Genomic DNA, 20,711 nt, shown 5'->3' with positions numbered 1-20,711 from the left:
CTCCAAGAAGCCTGGGTGAGGCTGGGGGGACGTGACACCAGTTTGTGCCTGTTGAACCAACCTTTTTATCCAGAAGACAAACCAGCAGCCATGCTCCGTGTGTGTCCCTGGGAAAGGAGACACTTGATCTGGGGGGGGAAGGGTGGCTTCAGATGCCACCAGCTGTTGTCTTGGGTCTCACCAAAGCAAAGCTCCCAAGGTAGGCTGGCAAGGAGGAGATGAGGCTGTGCTACAGCAGCCACCATTGCCCGTACCTTTTCCAGCAAACGGACAGAGCCTCTTTGAATCTCCCCACTGCTAAAAATACCCAACTCCTTTGGTGGAGGAACTGGTTTGGCTGGAGAAATGTCTCTCTTAGCTGGAAAAAATGCTTGGGCTGGAGTATATCTTTGTTGGCTGACATTGGGTGGTATCAGCAGGAAGACTTTGGAGAGCAAGGAGAGAAGGTGATAGCTCAGCCCATGATTTGAGCATGACTTATGTTCTAGATAAGGTTTATGGAAAGTGTGGGGAAAATGCCTGTCTGACGTGGAAATCCCCCACGGTGCTTGAGGAGAGAAAAGTTCAGGATTGCACTGCCGGTTCTCCCTGTGTTGAGCATGGTTTGCCCAGCAACAGAGGCTCTGCTGAGTGGAGCGATGCTTTTCCTGGGGAGCTTTGCAAAGCACGGTTCAGAGCTTAAACGTCATCTTGACTAATGAGCAGCTGCCGCGGTCCCAGTTAAATGGCTTCAGGCAGGGAAAGCTCCCCCAGCAAGGGCTTAATGATTGATGGGCTAGAGACTGGTTTGCACTGGGATTTGCGTTGGTCCACTGAGATTTCAAGAGCAACTTTTTGCTCTTGAACATGCTGGGAGGGCCAGGTCGTGGCTGTGGAGGCCCAGCTGGAGAGGGTTTGACACCATTTGGAAGGCAAAGCAACAGCCCAGAGCAGAGTGAAGCACTGCTGCCTTTCGAACAGGTGATGTTCCCAAGCTTGCCAAACACTCGATCCCACCGCCCACCCCCGGTTTTCCCATGGGGAATAGCCAGCCATCGAGGGAAGGAGTCTGACTGCCTTGGCCGGCTGAGAAGGGAGTGGGGAGCACAGGCTGGGACGTCGCCTTGGCATCTGACTGCCTCGTGGTATTGCCATCGCTGACCAGCCCTGACTTGCATTATCTGGAACTAACGGGGCATCAAGCTGATTAAAACCTGGCTCTCGGTCAAGCCACAAGATGAGCTGCTTGCAGGCAGCTGGTGGGCTCTCAGCTGGCATTGGTGCTTCTTCTCGAGTTGCCTTTGTGTCAACCACATGAAACCTGGAGGGGCAGAGCCTGCAGGTAACGCAGAAGCCCCTGGGGCAGCAGATATCAAGGGGGTTACTGTAAATGGGGTCTCACCTGGGGTCTGGCAGGAGGCTTTGTTTGCAAGTGGATGCATGATACGACCTATGGTGCTGCTGGCCCCTTTACTGGGGCAAATGGGCTGCAAAGGCCCCTTAAAAGCATCCCTCATGGGGATGCCTCAGTTCAGGGCTGGAATCAGATTATTGCTGGTGCCTCCACCAGACCCCAGGATGGGGAAGACCAGGCTGGAGTGTTGCATTTATCAAAGCTTGGGCTTGCTGCTGGTGCTCGGTGGGGAAGAGAGGGATGGATTAGAGTCAGCTGTCACAAGGGTGAGCAGCTGGAGGAGGTCACAACCCACCTGGGGGGCATTTGCTTGTGGGAGGGATTTATATATATATAATAAATATATAAAAATACAAAATGCATATATTTGTAATATATGTATCTCATATATCTATAATATAATGTATTTATAATATATTCATATTATAATGTCACAGCCAGCCTGGCTGAACTGCACCTGCCCCTGATTCTTGTTTTCTTAAACCCATCATGTTTCCTGAGCACAGCTCTCTTTCCCGGACGTGGTGTGCTCTGCTTTTGACGGAGCCCAAATATTTTTTTAGGTGTCTTGCCCAGAGAAGAGACACCAAGTGGGAGGTATCTGCCCTCTCTGAGCTCGCTTCCCAGCATGGTCTCCATTACCTCCCCACCAGGATCAGAGGGATGGGCAGCATCCCATCCCAGCAGTTTCCCATCCTGGCAGCATCCCTGTGTCCCATCCCAGCAGTGAGGACCTGGGACAGGCTCTGAGATGCACTGGGTGACCCTGATCACCATAGGAGCTGCTGGTACCCACACACCCTCCCCAGATGAGGCAGGGATGCTGCCCTCCCAGGTAGTACAGGTAGCTTAGCTGTGGGGCTTTGTCTGGATGCAGCATCCTTAGGAAGGAATTTTTGGCCATTTCTTGTGTAAACAAGCAGCTTGGATGCACACAGTGCTTGCAAAACCCAAATAAATGGTAAGGAAGTGCAGATTAGCCTAAGAAATACAGAACTGGGGCTGCGGTGGACTGGGACCTGCCAGCTGTCCTTGCTTGGGACAGAGAGGTTGTCTGTGGCCGGGGAGCCCTCCGGAGAGGGGAAACAAGGAGTACAGCCAAAAAAGTTCCTTTAAAAGCATTGCTGTCTGGCTGCATAGATCCTGGCTGCTACCTCCGCTCAGCTTGCTGGGTGCCAGAGCTGGCATGTGGCTTCTTCCCATGGCTTGTCAAGCCATGCTGGTGGTGCTGGGCACCAGGGCTGCGACTTTGAAACCTCTCAGTGGTGGGTTATGGATGGATGCTCAGGTGGAGAGCGTGCTCTGCACCAGGCAAAAGAGCCTGATGTACACAGGGCCCTCGAGGACGTGGTGGCTGAGTGGCATGGCAGGTCACATCATGCCGCAGGGTGGCTTGCGACACACACGCACGTCCATCCGTGGCATGCGTCCATCTGTGGCACGCATCCATCCATGGCACCTGGCCATCCGTGGCAGCCCTCGGCATGTTTTCCTTCCAGGGGGTGATTGCTGATTTGAAGCTGCAAGGAGACCCGCGGGCAGCCGAACGCCAGTGCGAGGAGGAGGAGGATGACACCGAGGTGAGCGCTGGCAGCCCGGCTGGGGCAGGCTCAGGGCTGCTGCCCCGTGCTCATGGCTCACCCCTCACCCCGTCTCCCCGGGCAAACGCAGGTCTCTGGTGATTTTGGCAGCGGGGCAGAAGGCGGACACCAGCCCTCAGGGAAAGTTGCGGTGAGTTGGTGCCCATGGGTGCTGCACTCGGTGGCAGGACCCCAAGATTTTAGGGATGAGGAAGGCTGAGTGCCCTCCATGGTCAAGGTCCCGGGACGCCCCATGGGGTCCTGGCGCCTGTCCCTTTTGGGAGGGCACTGGGAAGTGAACAGAACCGTGGTGTCCCCTTGTTGTTGGCACAGGGTGTCCCAGGGCTGGTGGATGCCATCCCCGTCAACTCTCCCCCCGTGGCGGCGGGCAACAGGCCGAGGAGCAGCGGAGGCTCCCCACAGCAAGCTGAGAGGACAAGAGTGGAGGAGACACTGCGGGTCTCCACGGGAGGTGATGCCAGCAGGTTTCCCCTCCCCCACCATGCTGGCCAGCCCCCGGACACACCAGCAAGGACATGGTGGGGTGGCCGTCCCCAAGCACAACTGGGTCCCTTTTCCCTTCCCACAGGCACCGGCCCCAAAGGCGAAAAGGGGGAGAAGGGTGAGCGTGGCCTGAAAGGGGACTCGGGGACCAGCGGCATCGTGGGGACAGGCAGTGTCAAGGGTGAAAAGGTGGGTGAGAGAGTAGACCCCAGGGGCTCAAGGATGTCAGTGACATGTCTGTGTTTCACTCCACTCCTCTTTGTTTCTGTCCCCCAGGGGGAGAAAGGAGAACTGGGCGTTAAGGTGAGCATCGCTGGGGGAGCTGGGGCAAAGCCATGCCTGGCTGAACTGTCACCCCTGGGGATGTGCTACCCATCCCTGTTTCCATCTCCTTGTCTCCCCAGGGCAGCGCTGGATTTGGCTACCCTGGCTCCAAGGGCCAGAAAGGGGAACCGGGTGACCCCGGCCCCCCTGGGACCCTCTCACGGCACGCTGATGGCTCAGTGGTGGAGCAGGTCACCGGTCCCCCAGGGCCACCAGGGAAGGATGGAGCCCCCGGCAGGGACGGCGAGCCCGTGAGTCCCCCACCCCTTGGGTATCCCCTCTCCCCCGACCCTTGCCTGCCTGTGCACTGACCTCTCCCCTCTCCATCCCTAGGGCGATCCTGGTGAGGACGGCAAACCTGTAAGTGGGGTGGGGGGAATGGCAGGGTGATGGGTGCCAGCCACTCCTTTGCCTTGCCACCCACTGACCCGCCACCACTCTCCTTTGCAGGGCGATATGGGGCCCCAGGGGTTCCCTGGGACACCAGGGGAGCCTGGTCTGAAGGGGGAGAAGGTGAGTGCCAGTGCCAGTAGGGGGGGGGCAGCACACACTGCTGTCCCCCCTTCTTCTTGCCATTGGTTTGGCTGCAGTAACAAGCCATGCTCTCTCCTCTGTGCCAGGGTGACCCAGGTGTGGGACCAAGGGGACCCCCTGGACCACCTGGCCCCCCGGGACCACCAGGACCCTCCTCCAAGCACGACAAGCTGGTGGGTGCCCCCTGGGATGCAGGGATTTGAGGATGGGGGGGCGGTCCATCAAGCCATAGAGGAGTGGGATGCTGCCACCAGCCCCTGGGCAGCATCACCACAACATCAGGTACCCTGACCCTGGCCATCTATGCCTGACATCATCTTTGTGCTTCTCCCCCAGACCTTCATCGACATGGAGGGCTCTGGCTTTGGCAGTGACCTGGAGAGCCTGCGGGTGAGTGTGGGTGAATGTTTGTCCTGCCGGCAGGGAGCAGGGGGACACACTCAGCCACTGTCCCCGTCTTCCTTCTAGGGTCCGCGAGGGCCACCTGGTCCCCCAGGGCCACCTGGTGTGCCTGGTTTGCCCGGGGAGCCGGGGCGGTTTGGAATGAACCGCACGGATCTGCCAGGACCACCAGGGCTGCCAGGCAGGGATGGGATCCCTGGACCCCCAGGGCCAGCGGTAGGTGTATGGGGTGGCCAAGAGGACCCATCCCAGAGCCACTCTGTAGTGGTGGGGCTGTAACTGCCCCCTGTGGTGGTGGGGGGCTGAGTGCCCACCCACCCCGTAGCATTTCCCCTGGTGTCAGCTCTTGGGCATCTTGCAGGGTCCTCAAGGTCCTCCTGGAAGAGATGGGGCAGCTGGGCAGCCGGGACCCAAAGGAGAGCAGGTGAGTGTCTCCTGTCCCTCGGGAGGATGTCATGGCTCCGCTGTCTGACACTCCTGGCACACCTCCAGGAGGTCCCAGGTCCCTCCATCCCCAGGCTGGGGAGCACCTACCTGCTCCTGCCTAGAGCTGGACAGCTTCTTCATACCCTCTTCCTCCTCCTCCCCAGGGTGACATAGGTGACCTCGGCCTCCCCGGTGTACCAGGACCCAAGGTACTGTGCATAGGGCAGGTTTCTTAGGAGGGTCCCACATGCGTTGCAGATGGGAGGCAGGGATGCTACATGGGGGGCCACCTTGCACCCGAGCTGGGAGGGGGTGTGCTAGTATTTGAGTTCCTCCCAGAGCAGAGCAATGCCGCAGCTTAAGGGTGCATGGAGCTGCCGACCATCCCCAGGATGCTCACCTGGCTCCCACCACCCTCGTTTGGCTTTGCTCTGGGTGCTGCCGCCTCAGAAAGTGGGCAGGAAAGACGAGCAGGGTGTTTCGAGGCACTAAAGAGGGTTTTCTTGGGGGAGTTTGGGTGCCCACACCCCGCTGGAAAACATCCCATCTACGCATCACTCACCTGCCTGCCCGCTCCAGCTTCTTCCTGCCCCGAATCCCCAAGAGTGGAGGTAGAGGCTTGGTGGGATGCTTCCCTCCCTTGGGGGCTAGGATGCCCCTTGGGATGACCCATCCACCGCAGCCTGAGCTGGGGGCAAAAGCCTCAAGAATTAAGGTTTCTTGATGATGCCAGCACCGAGACGGGGCAGCAGCGGGCATAGGCACTGATCCTGCCACTCCAGGAGCCACAGCACCCCTAGCATACAGTGAGGTGCCTGCCAGCATCCCCCACGGCACTGAGCTCTGCTGCAGCATCGGAGCCAGCAACATGTGCAAAAAAAATCATATTTATGATTTTAGATGAGCCTCTGGTGGCCACTGTGCACATTGCATGGGGAGCCGGGGCCATCCGAGGACAGCCAGGTTGAAGGATGCCTGATGCCTGAGACGGACAATGTCCCTTCCCGCAAAGCCCCTCTGCCCTGGGGACAGGGGAGCATCTGTGCCCTGTCCCAAGGGACAGTTTGGGGATGCAAGAGGGGATGCGCTGCCCCCAGCTTGCAGGCTCTGGTCAGGGATCGTTGTCACCTTGTCTCTTGTCCCCTTTGCAGGGCAGCAAAGGAGAAGCGGGACCAGCAGGAGCCCCAGGAGAAATGGGCTTAGCTGGTCTTCCCGGGCCCATCGGACCCCGAGGGCAGCCAGGGCCCCCCGGTCCCCCGGGACCACCAGGGCCAGGCTACGAGGCTGGATTTGTAAGTGATCACCCTTGTGATGGGGGGGTGGGATGAACTGGAGCAGGGGGGAGCAGACATGGCTCAGCCCCTCCTCCTCCTTCCACCTAGGGCGACATGGAGGGCTCAGGGCTGCCATTCACCTCCGGCTCCCCTGGACCACCAGGACCTGAAGGACCACAGGTAGCTCCACTCTTTCCCCTTCCTTCTCCTCCATCCTGGGCTCCCCAGGGCATCCCCTGCCATTGTGTCCCCTGCCACCACCCAATGCTCATGGCCCCCTTCTTGTTGCTTGCAGGGGGTACCGGGACTGCCGGGGGTGAAGGTGAGGAACCCTTCAAACACCTTCCTTGCCCCTTGCCGGAGCCAGCTGCAGGAGCCTGGCTCTATTCAGGCAGGATGCCCACAGCAGCTTGTGGGGATGCTCCTGCTCTGACATGTCTTTCCTTGCAGGGTGAGGTCGGCAGCCCTGGGCAGCCCGGCTTGCCGGGACTGAAGGTAGGAGCACTGGGAGGTTGGGACAGGCTGTGTGTGAGCACCTGGGTTTGCAGGGCACTGGGCAGGACCCCTGTGCTCCCCGACCTGGGGCTGTCGGGAGGATGCTCTGTGCTGCATCTTGCCCTTTCCCATACCTCGTTGCAGGGAGATGCTGGTGTGCCTGGCGTGGATGGCCGCCCTGGCCTGGAGGGCTTCCCCGGACCACAGGTAGGACCATCAGCTCCTCCTTTCCGAAAGCCCCCTCGCTCCAGGCAGGGCACCCATGGTCATTTCAGGGCCACTGGCAGCAGCTCCATGCCCAGCAGCTGAAATTTGCGCCCCCCACCACCAGTGCTCTTGGCTGTTCCCCTGCTCTGGGACCAGGCTCACTGCGTGTCAGGAGTGTCCATGCTGCTTAGGACCCCATCGCCATCAGCTCACCACCCTGTTTGCCACCACCTCCACCCAAAAGCGTCCCAACGTGGCCCACTGCCTGGACCTTGCAGGCAGAGGGGGGTGGCCTGAAAGATTTTGCTGAGCCGTGGGCAGGAGGGGTTCCCTACCTGTGAGCCAGGGTCCGGCTGTATGTGGTGCCAAGCAGAAAGTTCACCCCTACCTGCTCCTCCTTCCAGGGCCCCAAGGGTGACAGAGGCAGCCCCGGCGAGAAGGTAGGTGCCACCAGGCTGGGGACAAGGATGGGGACCGGCTGGGGGTGGCCCAGGGGCTGATGGCTTGTGTCTTCCAGGGTGAGCGAGGCCAAGATGGTGTGGGACTACCTGGCCCCCCCGGTCCGCCTGGTCCTCCTGGACAGGTCATCACTCTCTCAAGTGAAGACGTAAGTGATGACACCTGGCGTCACCACAGCCGGGGGAAGCTAAAATTGGCAGGGGGGAAGTGGTCTGCCCAGCACCCATTGTGGGGGGGGACCGAGGGAGGTCTCTCCAGGAGCTCTGACCTCTTCAGAGCAAAGCTCAGGGTAAAATAACCCCATTTTTGCCTCTTTTTCCAGAAGTCTTTGGCAGTTTTGCCTGGTCCAGAGGTAGGTGCCCTCCTGCCAGCCATACCCACCTCTCCAGCAGTGCCTGGAGGGCACCCAGGTTCTTGGAAAGGAGGGGTTTGCTCTTACAAGCATCTGCTTCTCTCTGCAGGGCCGACCAGGTCACGCTGGCTTCCCGGTGAGTTGTTGGCAGGGCTGGGGACCACAGGGGTGGCCCCGGTGAAAGCTCCGGGCATGGTTTGGTGAAACCTCTGCTTGTCGGTCCTGCCGCACTTTGTCACAGCGGTGCTGGGGGGTGCTGGAGGGTGGGGTTTGGGGTCTGCTTTTAGTGGGTCAGGGCTGACGTGGGCTCTGTGCTCCTCTTTGCAGGGACCAGTGGGACCAAAAGGAGACCAAGGGTCATCTGGTCCCCAGGGCCCCCCAGGGTTGAAGGTAATTGCTCTGGGTCACCTCTGCCCGTGGGGTGGTTGCACTCCTGGTCCCCCATTCTGCGTGACCACTGGGTTCCAGTGGTGATGCCAGCCCTGCCATGGGAGGGAGCCTGGTCCCTTCATCTCCTCTCATGCCTCTGTCTCTCTTGCAGGGGGAGAAGGGGGAGCCTGGCGTCATCATCAGCCCCGATGGGACCGTGGTCACTGCGAAGGTGAAAGGAGAAAAGGTGGGTGTGCTGCAGGAATCGGGGGGGGGGGGGGGCACATCCCTATGCAATGGGTGCCACATGGTCCCAGTGGTGATGCCCTTTCCTTTTCCACTGTCTGAAGGGGGAGCCAGGGCTACGGGGACTGATGGGACCTTCGGTAAGTCACCATCACCATCCTCCTCATATCCCTTGGGGAGCGACGGGGCTGATCCAGGACAGTGGGGCAAGGGGTTGCCCCCACTCTTGAGTACCCTCATCCTCATCTTCTCTCCCCTGCAGGGTCCCCAGGGACGAGCAGGGATGAAAGGAGAGATCGGCTTTCCAGGCAGACCCGTAAGACCTACTCCTGGTTTGTTTGTCCCCTCAGCCACCCTCCGCCTGTCCCCCTCCACCTCGTCCACCACATCCCTCTACCCTGTTTGCACGTTTTGCACTTGCTGAACCCCAAACCTTGTCATATCCCCAAGGGACGGGGTGATGCCAGGGTGTCGGAGGCAATGCCTGGGTGTCAGAGGTGATGCAAGGGCATCAGAGGTGACACCAGGGACGTCACCCTAGGATTGTCAAGGGGATAGGGAGGAGGCTTACCTGTGCTACTCATCCACAGGGACGTCCTGGCATGAATGGGCTGAAGGGTGAGAAAGGTGACCCTGCGGATGTCAGTAGCATGCTGGGCTTGCGGGTGAGCACTGGTGCAGCCCCCTCCCCTGACCACTGGCCCAGCAGAGCTGGGGAGACGCACTGAGGATCTCCCTGTGGACCCAAATCCCTTTGGCAAAGGGCACGTGCCTCACTGGTTGCTCCTCTGGGGCAGGGCATGCCTCCAGTGTCCCCTCCACAGGGACTTTCCACTTTGCAGAACCCTGACACATCTTCTTTCCCCCTGCAGGGTCCCCCAGGACCCCCAGGACCTCCTGGCCCCCCTGGGCCACCTGGCAGCATAGTCTATGACAGCAGCAATGTGAGTAACAGCATGGTCACCATGATAGGGGTGCTGAGGACTGGTGACTGTCCCCCCAGTGCCCCCTGCCTGGTTGGAAGGGATGGAGGATGCTCTGGTGGCATCCCAGCCAGGGCTGGTACATGAGGCTGTCATCAGCATCACATTGAGGGGTGTCCCCCCGAGAATGCTGCTGTCTCTGCAGCTGCTTCCTTTGCATCCCTGCAGGCCTTCAGCGACTCTGGCCATCCCATGCTGCCAGCCTTCCCTGGTAAGGGAGTCCCAGCCCCCTCTGAGCAGTCTGGGGACCCCGGCAAGGCAGGAGGGAGGGGAGGTGGAGGGGAGGAGGGCAGACCCCTTCTGTTAGAGCTGGGGCTAGGATGCTGCAATGCTGAAATGGCATCTCCACTGCACCCCACAGGTTTCCACCAGCTTCCAGGACAAAAGGGAGAGAAAGGCGATCCAGGAGCCCCGGGACCCCCAGGTAGGTGACAGGTCCCTGCAGGCAGAGGTGCGCAGGGGGTGGCTCTTGCCCATCCCGGCTCTCCTCTTCCCTCCTCTCCCTCTCCGCAGGCCACTTCCCCTACGACCCAAGTCACTTCGGTGCCAACCTGCGGGTAAGCCCTTTGCCTGCTGGTGGTGGCTCGCAGGGCTGGCACTCAGCACAATTTGGGGTACCAGGGTGCGCCCCAGTCGCTCACCCAAAGGCTGTGTCATCCCGCAGGGTGACAAGGGAGATGCAGGTCCCAAGGGTGAGAAGGGAGAGCCGGGCAGCACCCCACTCTATGGTCCCAGCGTCTCTGGGCTGCCAGGGCCTCCAGGGCCCCAGGGCTACCCTGGGCTGCCGGTGAGTACCCCATGGCACAGCGTGTGAAGAGGGGCAGGGGTGGGGGCAGCATCCCCGGGTGCTTTGCTCCAGGGATGCTCTTTTGCACTGCCTAGGGTCCCAAGGGGGACAGTATCGTTGGGCCACCAGGGCCTCCTGGACCTCAGGGCCCCCCTGGTATCGGATACGAGGGGCGGCAGGGCCCTCCTGGCCCGCCTGGGCCGCCTGGGCCACCCTCCTTCCCAGGTCCCCACAGACAAGGTGAGTACCTGCCCTGCCACCCTCACATCCCTCCCTGCACCCCCTGCATCCCTCCCTGTGCTGCAGCCCTCTCTATTCCACCCTTCTTCCCTGCTCCCAGCTATCAGCATCCCTGGACCCCCTGGACCACCAGGACCCCCCGGACCGCCAGGCACTAGCACGGTGTCCTTGGGGGTGAGTCGGGGCTCTGGCAGAGGGTTGCCCATGGGCTGGCTGGCCGAGCCCTGAGCCGCCCGCTGGGTTGTGCCTGCAGCTGCGTGCCCTGCCAACCTACCAGGCGATGCTGAGCAGCGCAAACGAGCTGCCTGAGGGCAGCCTTGTCTTCCTGACCGACCGGCAAGAGCTCTACATCCGCCTGCGCGGGGGCTTCCGACGGGTGCTGGTGAGTGGTGGGGGCTGGAGAGGCACCCCGCCTTGGGTTGCACTGTCTGGCTCTGTGGGAGTGCAGATGACATCGCCCTGGGGTTTCGGTGGTGTCTTTTGGCGATGCTTGGGGGTCCCCCACCCATGCGCAAGGAAGAGGAGAGGGGGGCAGCAGGGATCTGATGTGCTGTGCTCTTGCAGCTGGAGGAACACAACCTGATCCCCAGTTCAGCTCTGGTGAGTCCCCTGTCCCCCATGCTCATCTTTCCTCATCCCATCCCCATCTCTATCCACCCCTGTCTCCATCCTCATCCCATCCCCATCTCCATCCATCCCCAGCCACCTCAATCCCCATCCCCATCTCCATCCTCATCCCCATCCCCACCCTGGGCAGCGCCAACCCTCAGCCTGTCTCCCCTTCCGTCCCCAGGACAACGAGGTGTATGACAAGCCACCCAGTGTCCACTATGCTGGTGCCCAGTCCCCCCTCCAGCCCCGTGGACCCCTGCATCCCCTCCGCAACCATGGCCTACCACCCACTGCCCGACCCTGGCGTGGGGATGAGGTGGTGGCCAACCAGCACCGCCTGCCAGAGCAGCCTCTGCTCCATCACCAGCACGAGCTTCTCAACAGCTACTACATCCACCGCCGGCCGGATCCAGCCCCCGTGGCTGCCCACGTGCACCAGGACTTCCAGCCCGCTGTGAGTGCCAAGTGCCAACTGACAGGAGGTGGTGACAGTGGCCAAAGCCATGTATGTCCCTCAAGCCCTGTTGTCCCTTCTTTGCAGCTTCACCTGGTGGCCCTGAACGCCCCGCTGAGCGGTGGCATGCGTGGCATTCGAGGTGCTGATTTCCAGTGCTTCCAGCAAGCCCGGCAGGTCGGGCTGGCCGGCACCTTCCGCGCCTTCCTCTCCTCCCGCCTGCAGGACCTCTACAGCATCGTGCGCAGGGCCGACCGTGCCGCCATTCCCATCGTCAACCTCCGGGTATTTGTGTGTCCCCATCCCCTTCCCAGCACCCTGTGAGCTCCAAGGGATGCAGGGCATCCCAAAACGTCCATCTCTCTGCATGACAGTGACCATGAAGCATCGCCTGCCTGGAGGCTGCTGGGGCGATGCTCTCGGGGTGCAGGCAGGGTTGACACTCCCCCTTCCCCCCCCCCCCCCCCTCCTTTCTCCACCCCCTCCACCAGGACGAAGTGCTCTTCAGTAACTGGGAAGCCCTTTTCACGGGTAGTGGGGCCCCACTGCGAGCCGGAGCCCGCATCCTCTCCTTCGATGGCCGGGATGTGCTGCGGGATGCGGGATGGTGAGTGCAGGATTGAATGATGGGGAAAGAGGGGAGATGGGGTCTAGAGCGTGGGGGCCAACAGCCGCCCCCCACCTTTCTCCTTTCCAGGCCACAGAAGAGTGTCTGGCACGGCTCAGATGCCAAGGGCCGGCGCTTGCCTGAGAGCTACTGCGAGACGTGGCGGACAGAGGAGCATACCGCCACCGGCCAGGCTTCCTCGCTGGGCTCTGGCAAGCTGCTGGAGCAAGTGGCCAGCAGCTGCCAGCACACCTTTGTCGTCCTCTGCATTGAGAACAGCTTCATGACTGCTGCCAAAAAGTGACACCTTCCCATCCCCTGGGTACCCCGCATCTCCCTGGGGAGGGGAGGGCCAGCCTGCACCCCAGCACTTCTGTGGTCCTCAGCCCCCTCCATGCACCCACCCTCGCCCCACAGGGTTTTCTTCTCCCGCAGACCTGAAGCCAAAGAGTACTGCCATCGCCCCTGCCCTGGGTTGGCAGGGGCTAGCGTCCCACCTGCAGCAGGGCAGCTGTGGGCTGGCTGCCTTCCTCCCCCTCCTCTCGCTCCACTTCTAACGCCTAATATTTAACCACTTCAGCTCAGATGCTCTTTTTGGGGTGGCTGGGCAGGAGGATGCTCAGCAGGGAGATTTTGGTGCTGCCATGTGGTGTGCCCTCCTGGAGAGCCTGGGGGTGTTCCTCTGACCACTCCGCAGCCCTGCAATGTCCTCGCCAGGAGCTTGGGGTCAGACCCAAATCCCTGCTGCTGGGGCCAGGGTGTCTTCTCCAGCCAAAACTCCGGCATCCCACCCAAGCAAGGGACCATCCCGTGGCAGTGCTGGGGCTCCCCCAGATGGTCTCCGTCCTCCCCAGGTAAGGACCATTCCACCCAGTCCCCCATCATCATCCTCACGTTCACCTCACAGCCAGCAAGCTCACGAGCCCAGGGGAGGGGGTCTGGTCGCCCCCATCCCCCTGCACACTCTCGGGACTCCCAGCCGTGCCCCCACACCCCGGGTACAGACACACGCAGGCCAGCGCCGGGAGCGGGGCGATGGGGTGGCTCCGATGTGGGGCCAAGCACGCCCTTGGCATGTGTTTACGTGCATGTGCGTGTTGAGCACATGTGGTACCGAGGGCACTGCCATCACCCCCCCTCCCCATGCCACCTTTGCTGCGCCCCAAGGGCCAAGGCACAGCAAAGCTGGTTTGAATCGGTGTGGGCAAAACCAAGGTGCTAAAAAACAAGAAAGAAAGAAAGAAAAAAAAGACAAATCTGTAACTAGCTTTTTGTTATTGTATGGAAATTATTACCATAAAAGCTGTGCGAGTCACACAGTCTCCATTTCTTACAGTCTACTGTATTTTGTGTAATTAATGCAATTTAAAGCCTGTGGATCTTTTTTTTTTTTTTTGACAGTTGTGTTCTATAAACCATTTTCTAAAGGCACTGAATAAAGAAATGTTATCCTCTTGTAGCCTGACTCTGCACAATGATGGGGAGCTGGTAGCCGGGAGACCCCCTGGACCCCAGCATCGTACCTGGTGGTGGCAGCCGCGGACATCCTGCCCCTGCTCTGGCAGTGTCTGCAGGTTGGGGGGGGGGGGGGGCACAGCCCTGCCCCCACGGATCAGAAAACTGATCCCAAGGGGTTATGTCCTCAACGGACCGGCGCAGAGGACAGACGGTGGGACAGGAGACCAAGTACACATTGACAGTGATGCTCATTTATGGAGCTGCGACCCAGCCCCGGGGGTCACAGTGCCAGCACTCAGGCTCACACGGCGCCTGCCTCCAGGCTCTTCTCCGGTGCTGGCACCTCAGCGGGGAGCTGGCACAACTCCTTGGCCAAGGCCTGCTCCGCTGGCTGCTTGTGGCGGCTGTGCCGGATGCCCACGCTGACAGCTGACAGCAGGTAGGTGACCGCCAGTAGTGTGAAATAACCAAAATACACGTAAAACTGCAAGAGAGGAAGGGGGAGAGAATGACACTTGCAGCCCCACCTTTATCCCACACCATTAAGGGACCACCTCCATCCTAGATGTCCCCCAGTCCTTACCTGGGGATGCACAGACAAGCCCAAGCCCCTCCTGTCAGCCACGATGATGGTGATGATGGTCTTCAGCACGGTGGCGAAGAAGGTGTTGACCCCGAAGACCAGTGCACAGAGCTCTTTCGAGAGGGAAGTAGCGATCTGGAAACTGGGAAACAGAAGGGCATCAGTGAACCCCTGGTACCAGCCTGGCTGCCAGGGTGGGAGCAGCTCCCTAGGGGTACCACGCACATGGCAATGGGTACCAGGAACTGGTAGGAGCCACGGAAGAGAACATAGGCAGTGTAGCACAGCCAGATGTTGCTAGTAGTGTTCATCAGCAGGAGCAGCCCTGCCTGGAAAGCTGTCACCACGCCGATCACCAGCTCTGACCACAGCGCCCAGTGGATCTTCACATAGCCAGCAGCAAAAGAAGCACCAGCCCCTGGGGAGGAGATGAAGGATGGTGTGAGCACCTCGCCAGCTTGGGACCACCTTGTGTTCCCCAGCCTAGTGATGCTCATCTCATCTAATGATGCTCATCTCATCACTACTGCCACTCCCTGCACCCCCCAAAATGCCATAAGGACCGCCAGTTGCAGGAATGCAGCAGGATGGGAGTGTCCCCCTGCATCCCCGGTGTCCCCAGCCACTCCCAGGGGAAGCAGTCAAACTGGGGTGTCCTCCCACATATCTGGTGTCCCCAGCCCAGGCAAGCATACCCAGCAGCGTGGAGGCAGCATCCACCCCTCCATTGTACACCTGGCGTTTGTCTGTGGCAGGGTAGATCTCGTTCCAGAGGATCTGCACATAGTACAGCATCAGGTAGTAACCAGCTGAGTTGAAGACCCACCACAAGGACCAGAGCCGGAGCTGGGGTTGCCTGGCCAACACTCCCACCTCCCGCAGCATACGGCACAGTACCACCTCCCGCCAGCCCCGCGTCCCCCCACCGCCACCCCCCCCCAGCCATCTCGTCCAGCTCAGCGGGTGCAGCCTCGTCAGCAGCCCCCTCGGGCCGGTTGAAGAAAAGACTGCGCCGGGGCCGCTCGAGGAAGAGGGTGAGGATGAGGCCAAAGCTGACGAAGCCCAACGAGATGTAGTTGAGGGTGAGGAAGGAGACGCCGCCCAAGGTGACACAGAGCTGGCCCAGCACTGAGCTGGTGAAGACACCCAGGAGGACAGCAGAGCGAGAGTAGCTGGCCATACGCTGGTAGCGGGATGGAGTGACAAGGGAGAAGATGTAGGAGGAGTAGGCGATGCGGGCAGCCATGGTGATGCTGTAGAAGAACTCCATCAGCTGCATGGCCAGGACAGAGGTGCCCAACACAAGCAGCAGCCAAATGGAGATATGGCTTAGGCTCTGCAGCACCAGCACTGGCTTGTAGCGCAGGTAGTCCGTCAGCAGGAAAATGGGTACCAGTACGGCCATGTAGGAGTAGGTCAGCACCGGTGTGATCACGTTGGTCACCTGCCGTGCGTGCAAGGAGGGGCTAAGCACGGGACACATCCCTGGGGGGTGCCCCCAGCCCAGAGGAACGCGGTTCGGGTGGGCGTCAGCTGCTGACTACCATCGTGGCGCTTCCTTGGGGAAGAATGTGTCCTGCGGCGTGCTCGGCCGGGGGCCTGGCTGACCCTTGCCCCCTTCCTGTGCCGAGAACGCAGCGTTCCCACAGATGCAGAGCTTGCTGGACTGGGGCCAGCATCCCTTGGTCAGGGCACAACAACACATGGCCCTTCCTCATCTAACCCCATTGCTGCCAGCAGCCTGGTGGTGCCCAGCCCCGCGCCCCCCACTCTGCACCGCGCCAGCATGGGAGGGTCTCGCTGGTGGGATGGGATGGGGCTCCTCCCAGCCACCCCCCCCCACCCAGCCACCCTCCGCCATCCCACTGGCTGCCCAGGTGGGCAGGGTTCAGGCATCACCCCCCAGAATTGGCTGCCACCCTGGCCACACGGTCTTACGCCAGGGAAAGTTCAGCCTGGGACTTTGGGGACAGGGCAACCTCACAGCCCAGTGAGACGGGGACATGCTGCCACCTGGACCCATACTGCACCACCTTCTCCCTCCCAAAAAGCATCGCCACGCCTCACCGCGTGCCACCTTGCCCAGGACGTGGCACACCTGCACCCCTCCATGCCCCAGGACCACAGGAGGATGCTCCGGCCAGCCCCAGGGTGGTGACTGTGGCCGCAAAGGGGGATGTCGGGGAGGACACGCTGCCTGCGACTCACCTCTGGCTGTGTGAAGTTCTTGTCAGCCCCCAGAAGATATGGGGTGATGAAGCTCTCCCCGGGCCGGATCTGTGTCATAAAGCCATAGAAGCAGAGGTAGAAGACTTGTAGCTTCCAGCGCTGGTCCGGCAGCGTCTCTGATGCTGGCTTTTTGGCATCATCATCCTTCTTGGGCATGGTTCCGCCGGCTCTGCAGCAGGACAGCAGTGTTATCCTGGGGACGGTCAGCTAGATGGGCTTTGCCAGGCCAGGCAGCCCCTCTTTGGCCGCAGGCGCTCTCCGACGCATCGAAAGCCACGCCGCTGCAGTTTCTGGGGAGAAAGCATTTGGCATGGGCTCAAATTCCTCCAGAATCACAAGGCAAATAAATACCACTACCTTCTCCGCAGGACATGTTCTTGCAAGAAGAAAAGCAACTGCGTGTCTCACTGTGCAAAAGCCGGGGGGGGGGGGCATTTCGGGCAGCATTTGTAAATCTGGTATAAAAGAACCTGGACGCACCAAGCTCTGAAGCAGGGCATGCTTGGCTTCCATCACCTCCTCTTTCTCCCTTTTAAGAGTCAGTGGGGTTTTACCCCCTCCCCAAAGCAACACTTCCCTGAGCCGAGTCACTCTGCTGCAGACCTGGAGACAGAGGGATGCAGATGCCCTGTGCCGAGGATGCTCCGGAGGGAGACGGCAGCAGCCACAGGCACTGCGCCGGTTGTAAAAGCGAGCTAATGTGCACACCGGGCGCAGAGCCGCCCGTGCTGTTATTACACTAGCTGGGCAGTCGGCGGGACGTTAGCCAAGCCACAGAAAAGCAGCTGCCCCTTGGCAATCCCCTGGCCCTCAGCAGTCCCCCGGCAGGTCACGATGCTCGGGTGGTATCGCCTGGCCTGGGGAAAATGCAAAATGCCATGAGGTTCATGGTCTGGAGGGGGATTAAATATTCAAATCCTGAGGTTTGGCTGCAGCAAAGCTGGCAGCACAAAGTAGGGCCGATTAGCAGTCACGAGATGAAGGCAGGGAAGGGAGAAGCCTGGCCTGGGTGTCCTCCCACTGCTCCCTACTTCCTCAAAAAGTGGCGGGTTTTGAGCCATAAATGGTGCTTTTTGAGTCATAAAAATCCACGTGTGCCAATCCACGCCATGGGAGCAAGGTCTAGAAACCCGATTACCCTGCTAATTGCAGAACAACTAATCACAGTCATTAAAAATAAGTCCATGGTCCCAGTCCATGCCCTTCCTCTGCCATCCTGCACAACAAGACTGGGGGCCTCACCTCTGAAGAGCCCCCCCCGAAAAGGCACGTGGCTACTGGGGGAACTAGCCGGTGCCAGTGCTGGCAGGGAAGAACCAGTCATGATCAGCACCAAAAGCAGCAGGGGGAAGCGGGGTGCCTATTTGCCCCAGCAAGCTCACAGGTAGGCAAACTGCCCCTACCTCTTAAATAAATACCCCTACCTCTTAAATAAATACCCCTACCTCTTTAACAGATCCCTGGGGCACGGGGCAGGGATTCAGTGCTCGCTTACCGCCAGCCAGCTATCGCCCAGAGCTGGCTTGGGTGCCAGGTGGAGCACTGCAGCCTCCCCGCTGTGCTGTGAAGGGCAAGGGGCAAGGAGAGGGGGTTAAACCCCCCCCGAATGCCCACCCCAGTGCTGTGCCATGCCGTGCCTGCCTGGGGCCCCTGCCAGCCACAAGTGCCTGGACTATGCCCCATCACTCGCTCGTCCCCGAACTGGGCTGCGGATGTGAGCGATCGTCACCTCGCTGCGGGGCAGCTCCCCTGCCACAAGTGCTGGGACCCCAGTGGGCTGTTTTCCACCCCCTGCTCTAAACCTGTTTTGGAAGCAGATGCTCCCCACTTCCTTTCACATTTACCCAGAATGGATACACGTGCTTTACCCCCAGCTCAAAGGAAACCATGTGTGCTACAGCCAGGATGCAGTTCTGTGCAGCTGCCCCCGTGCCACCGTTCCGGGGAGCGCTGTCTCCTAACTCCTGGCATGTGTACCCCCCCCATGCAGGGATGCCAGCCCTGAACCCATCTGGCCAGACCCACCTGCACCTCTGCAGACCATCCATGGAGCTGCTGCCGCTCGAGGTGAGTGGGTGCAAGTCCCAGGGGGATGCTTCCAACTCGGTGCTGTTGTCCCTCTGCCCTGGTGCAAGCCAGGCAGAGGAGAGGGAGCAGAGCTCGAGCGGTTATCACCGTGTGAACCTGGTTATCGCTGGGCTATCATGGCATGACCTTGACAAGGGATTACTGTCATGCTACCTGGCTGTCAACCCAGGGCCGTGGGCGATGTGGGTGGCCAAGCTCAGGCACGGCTCCGCGGGGACCCATAGCCATCGCAGCCCAGATGGGACAGCGGGGGGAACGCTCTCCCGGCAGCGGATGGCACAGAAGTGATGCTGCGGATGCACAACGCATTTTTGGGGTTCCACCGAGCAGGCAGGGTATGGGGTTGCACGAGCCCCTGGGGCACCTTCCCCAGATAAGGGTGGGAAGCTCCTCAAAATACTCCTTCGCCCACCGTGTGGGCACCTCTCTGCCCCCCACCCCAGCACCGAAGGGATGGGTCGCTGCTTCACGTGGCGGGCTTGGGTGCACGTGGTGGAGGGTGTTGGGGGGGGGGGGGCGGGGCGCGGCACCCGATAACCTTGAGGCAGGGCACCCTGCGCACCTTGGGGGCACCCCGCATCCCCGGTTCCCCGGGCACCCCAGCACCGGGGGCAGCCCAGCACCCCGCACCCCCCCCGCAGCCCAGGCCGTACCTGGGGGGCGGCGGGCATGGGGGCGGCGGCCCGCACCTGCTCGGCCGCGGTGTGGGGGGGGTCCCGGGCTCCCCGCGGCCCCGCCGCGCCGGAGCAGGATCCGCAGCGAAGGCGAGGAGGAGGAGGAGGAGGAGGGTGCGGGGACCCTCAGGGAATGCAGTCGGGATCCATGTGCGGGGCTGCAGGGGGAGGACCACAAGGCCCACATTGCAGCGGATAGGAGGAAGGGGAGGGGAAGGGAAAGGAAGAGGAGGAGGAGCAGCCCGGCCACTCCCCGGCAAAGCGGCTCCGGCAGCCCGCGAGGTGGGAGAACCCCCCCGCAGCGCCACCTGCGCACCCCGCCGCGGGGACGGGGCACCCGGCTCCCTCCAGCCGCCGCAGCTCCCCGCCCATCCGCCGTGGCCTCTGGGCTGCGGGGCCCTGCATCCCGCCGGGCGGGCGCGGCAGCATCCCTGGGGAGACGCTGCCCGCCGCCCCGGCTCCCCCCCCCCGGTGATTTAACGCCCCGCTGCCCATAGCCGCTTAGATTTATTTCTGCCCCCCCTTCATCTGTTACAGTCTGGGCTGTGCCACGTCCCAGAGGGTCCCGGCCGTGCCTGCTGGGCTTAGAGCAACATTGCCGCATCCCCTCTCCCCCCGGCACAGCCCCCCCCCCCCCCCCCCCCCCCCGAGATGTGCTTTTGGGGTGAGACCCGGTCATCAGGACAACAGAGGCTGGACCACGGCCCTGCATCGGTCCCTGAGGCAAGAGCATCCATAGAGGGAAACTAAGCAGAGGTGGAGACCCTCGAGGATCAGGCCCCGGAGCTGGTGTCCTCACCTCCCGGGAGACGGCGCATCTTCTGAGAGCATCTTTCCCCCCTGCCCCCCTCCCGCCTTTCCTCCCCCTCTCCCAGCACTCACTCTGCCAGAAGCAAATGCAACCTGACAGGGCTCGGCTACTCCCCTGAAATATTTATATGTTCCCGCCTGGAAGTGCGGCAGCAGGATCCCAGATATCCAGGGGTCGTCACGGCCCCCCCGCCCAGGGCTGTGACGGGTACAGGCAGCCACTTCCCAGCCTGGGGCCTTCCCACCCAGACCACTCCCATCCCATTGAGCCCCCCAACACCCATGTGAAGATGCTCATGGCCGAACTTCTGGGGTGGGGGCTGGACCAGCATTTATGTCACTTGGGGTTTTCTCCTCCTTTTCCCCCCAGCCAAACGGACAGAGCCAGGCTGTGTGATCGAGGTGGGGGACATCCCGAGTCCTTTCCTACATGATGGTATGTTTGCTCCCCAAAGCAGTTTCTTCCCTGAGGAGGACACTGGGACAGCTTGGGTGCTGCAGAAGGACCACCTTGTGTCCCCTCCCAGGCAAGTGCTGGTCCTGCAGACGATGGCAAGACCACAGCAGACGTGCCGGCAGGGTCCCCATGCCCAGCGTGTCCCTCCCTCGGGCCGGGGCACA

The 20,711-nt window shown here is 61.1% G+C and overlaps 3 protein-coding genes across 5 annotated transcripts in view; 2 read left to right on the top strand and 1 right to left on the bottom strand.

Moving 5' to 3' along the window:
* The window catches only part of COL18A1 (collagen type XVIII alpha 1 chain), a 41,773-nt gene extending 28,066 nt beyond the window's left edge, over positions 1-13,707 (top strand). For all 3 annotated transcript variants that reach the window (XM_055811718.1, XM_055811720.1, XM_055811719.1), the window contains 40 exons: positions 2,893-2,973; positions 3,065-3,124; positions 3,307-3,445; positions 3,563-3,666; positions 3,754-3,780; positions 3,882-4,052; positions 4,135-4,161; positions 4,252-4,314; positions 4,422-4,508; positions 4,672-4,725; positions 4,804-4,953; positions 5,099-5,161; positions 5,328-5,372; positions 6,315-6,455; positions 6,546-6,617; positions 6,733-6,759; positions 6,888-6,932; positions 7,077-7,139; positions 7,544-7,579; positions 7,657-7,746; positions 7,921-7,950; positions 8,060-8,086; positions 8,278-8,340; positions 8,492-8,566; positions 8,670-8,705; positions 8,828-8,881; positions 9,156-9,230; positions 9,438-9,509; positions 9,717-9,759; positions 9,910-9,972; positions 10,062-10,105; positions 10,213-10,335; positions 10,431-10,575; positions 10,676-10,749; positions 10,829-10,957; positions 11,140-11,175; positions 11,369-11,641; positions 11,729-11,926; positions 12,133-12,248; positions 12,339-13,707. In XM_055811718.1, coding sequence (XP_055667693.1) covers positions 2,893-2,973; positions 3,065-3,124; positions 3,307-3,445; positions 3,563-3,666; positions 3,754-3,780; positions 3,882-4,052; positions 4,135-4,161; positions 4,252-4,314; positions 4,422-4,508; positions 4,672-4,725; positions 4,804-4,953; positions 5,099-5,161; positions 5,328-5,372; positions 6,315-6,455; positions 6,546-6,617; positions 6,733-6,759; positions 6,888-6,932; positions 7,077-7,139; positions 7,544-7,579; positions 7,657-7,746; positions 7,921-7,950; positions 8,060-8,086; positions 8,278-8,340; positions 8,492-8,566; positions 8,670-8,705; positions 8,828-8,881; positions 9,156-9,230; positions 9,438-9,509; positions 9,717-9,759; positions 9,910-9,972; positions 10,062-10,105; positions 10,213-10,335; positions 10,431-10,575; positions 10,676-10,749; positions 10,829-10,957; positions 11,140-11,175; positions 11,369-11,641; positions 11,729-11,926; positions 12,133-12,248; positions 12,339-12,552 — 3,435 coding nt within the window. In that variant the 3' untranslated portion in view covers positions 12,553-13,707. The remainder of the gene's footprint in view (positions 1-2,892; positions 2,974-3,064; positions 3,125-3,306; positions 3,446-3,562; positions 3,667-3,753; positions 3,781-3,881; positions 4,053-4,134; positions 4,162-4,251; positions 4,315-4,421; positions 4,509-4,671; positions 4,726-4,803; positions 4,954-5,098; positions 5,162-5,327; positions 5,373-6,314; positions 6,456-6,545; positions 6,618-6,732; positions 6,760-6,887; positions 6,933-7,076; positions 7,140-7,543; positions 7,580-7,656; positions 7,747-7,920; positions 7,951-8,059; positions 8,087-8,277; positions 8,341-8,491; positions 8,567-8,669; positions 8,706-8,827; positions 8,882-9,155; positions 9,231-9,437; positions 9,510-9,716; positions 9,760-9,909; positions 9,973-10,061; positions 10,106-10,212; positions 10,336-10,430; positions 10,576-10,675; positions 10,750-10,828; positions 10,958-11,139; positions 11,176-11,368; positions 11,642-11,728; positions 11,927-12,132; positions 12,249-12,338) is intronic.
* SLC19A1 (solute carrier family 19 member 1) lies at positions 13,507-19,491 on the bottom strand. Its single transcript, XM_055811729.1, is given in 7 exon segments — positions 13,507-14,190; positions 14,290-14,431; positions 14,515-14,707; positions 14,985-15,223; positions 15,225-15,733; positions 16,498-16,808; positions 19,260-19,491. Coding segments are annotated over 6 exon segments (1,443 nt in total). The 5' UTR covers positions 16,675-16,808; positions 19,260-19,491; the 3' UTR covers positions 13,507-14,007.
* The window catches only part of PCBP3 (poly(rC) binding protein 3), a 73,781-nt gene continuing 71,637 nt past the window's right edge, over positions 18,568-20,711 (top strand). Inside the window, exon 1 of the mRNA XM_055811724.1 lies at positions 18,568-18,585. The gene's annotated coding sequence lies outside the window, so the exon portion shown is untranslated. The remainder of the gene's footprint in view (positions 18,586-20,711) is intronic.

Source organism: Falco peregrinus, chromosome 8, assembly GCF_023634155.1.
Source record: "Falco peregrinus isolate bFalPer1 chromosome 8, bFalPer1.pri, whole genome shotgun sequence".
Classification (NCBI taxonomy): domain Eukaryota; kingdom Metazoa; phylum Chordata; class Aves; order Falconiformes; family Falconidae; genus Falco; species Falco peregrinus.
This window is presented reverse-complemented; position numbering and strand designations above follow the sequence as displayed.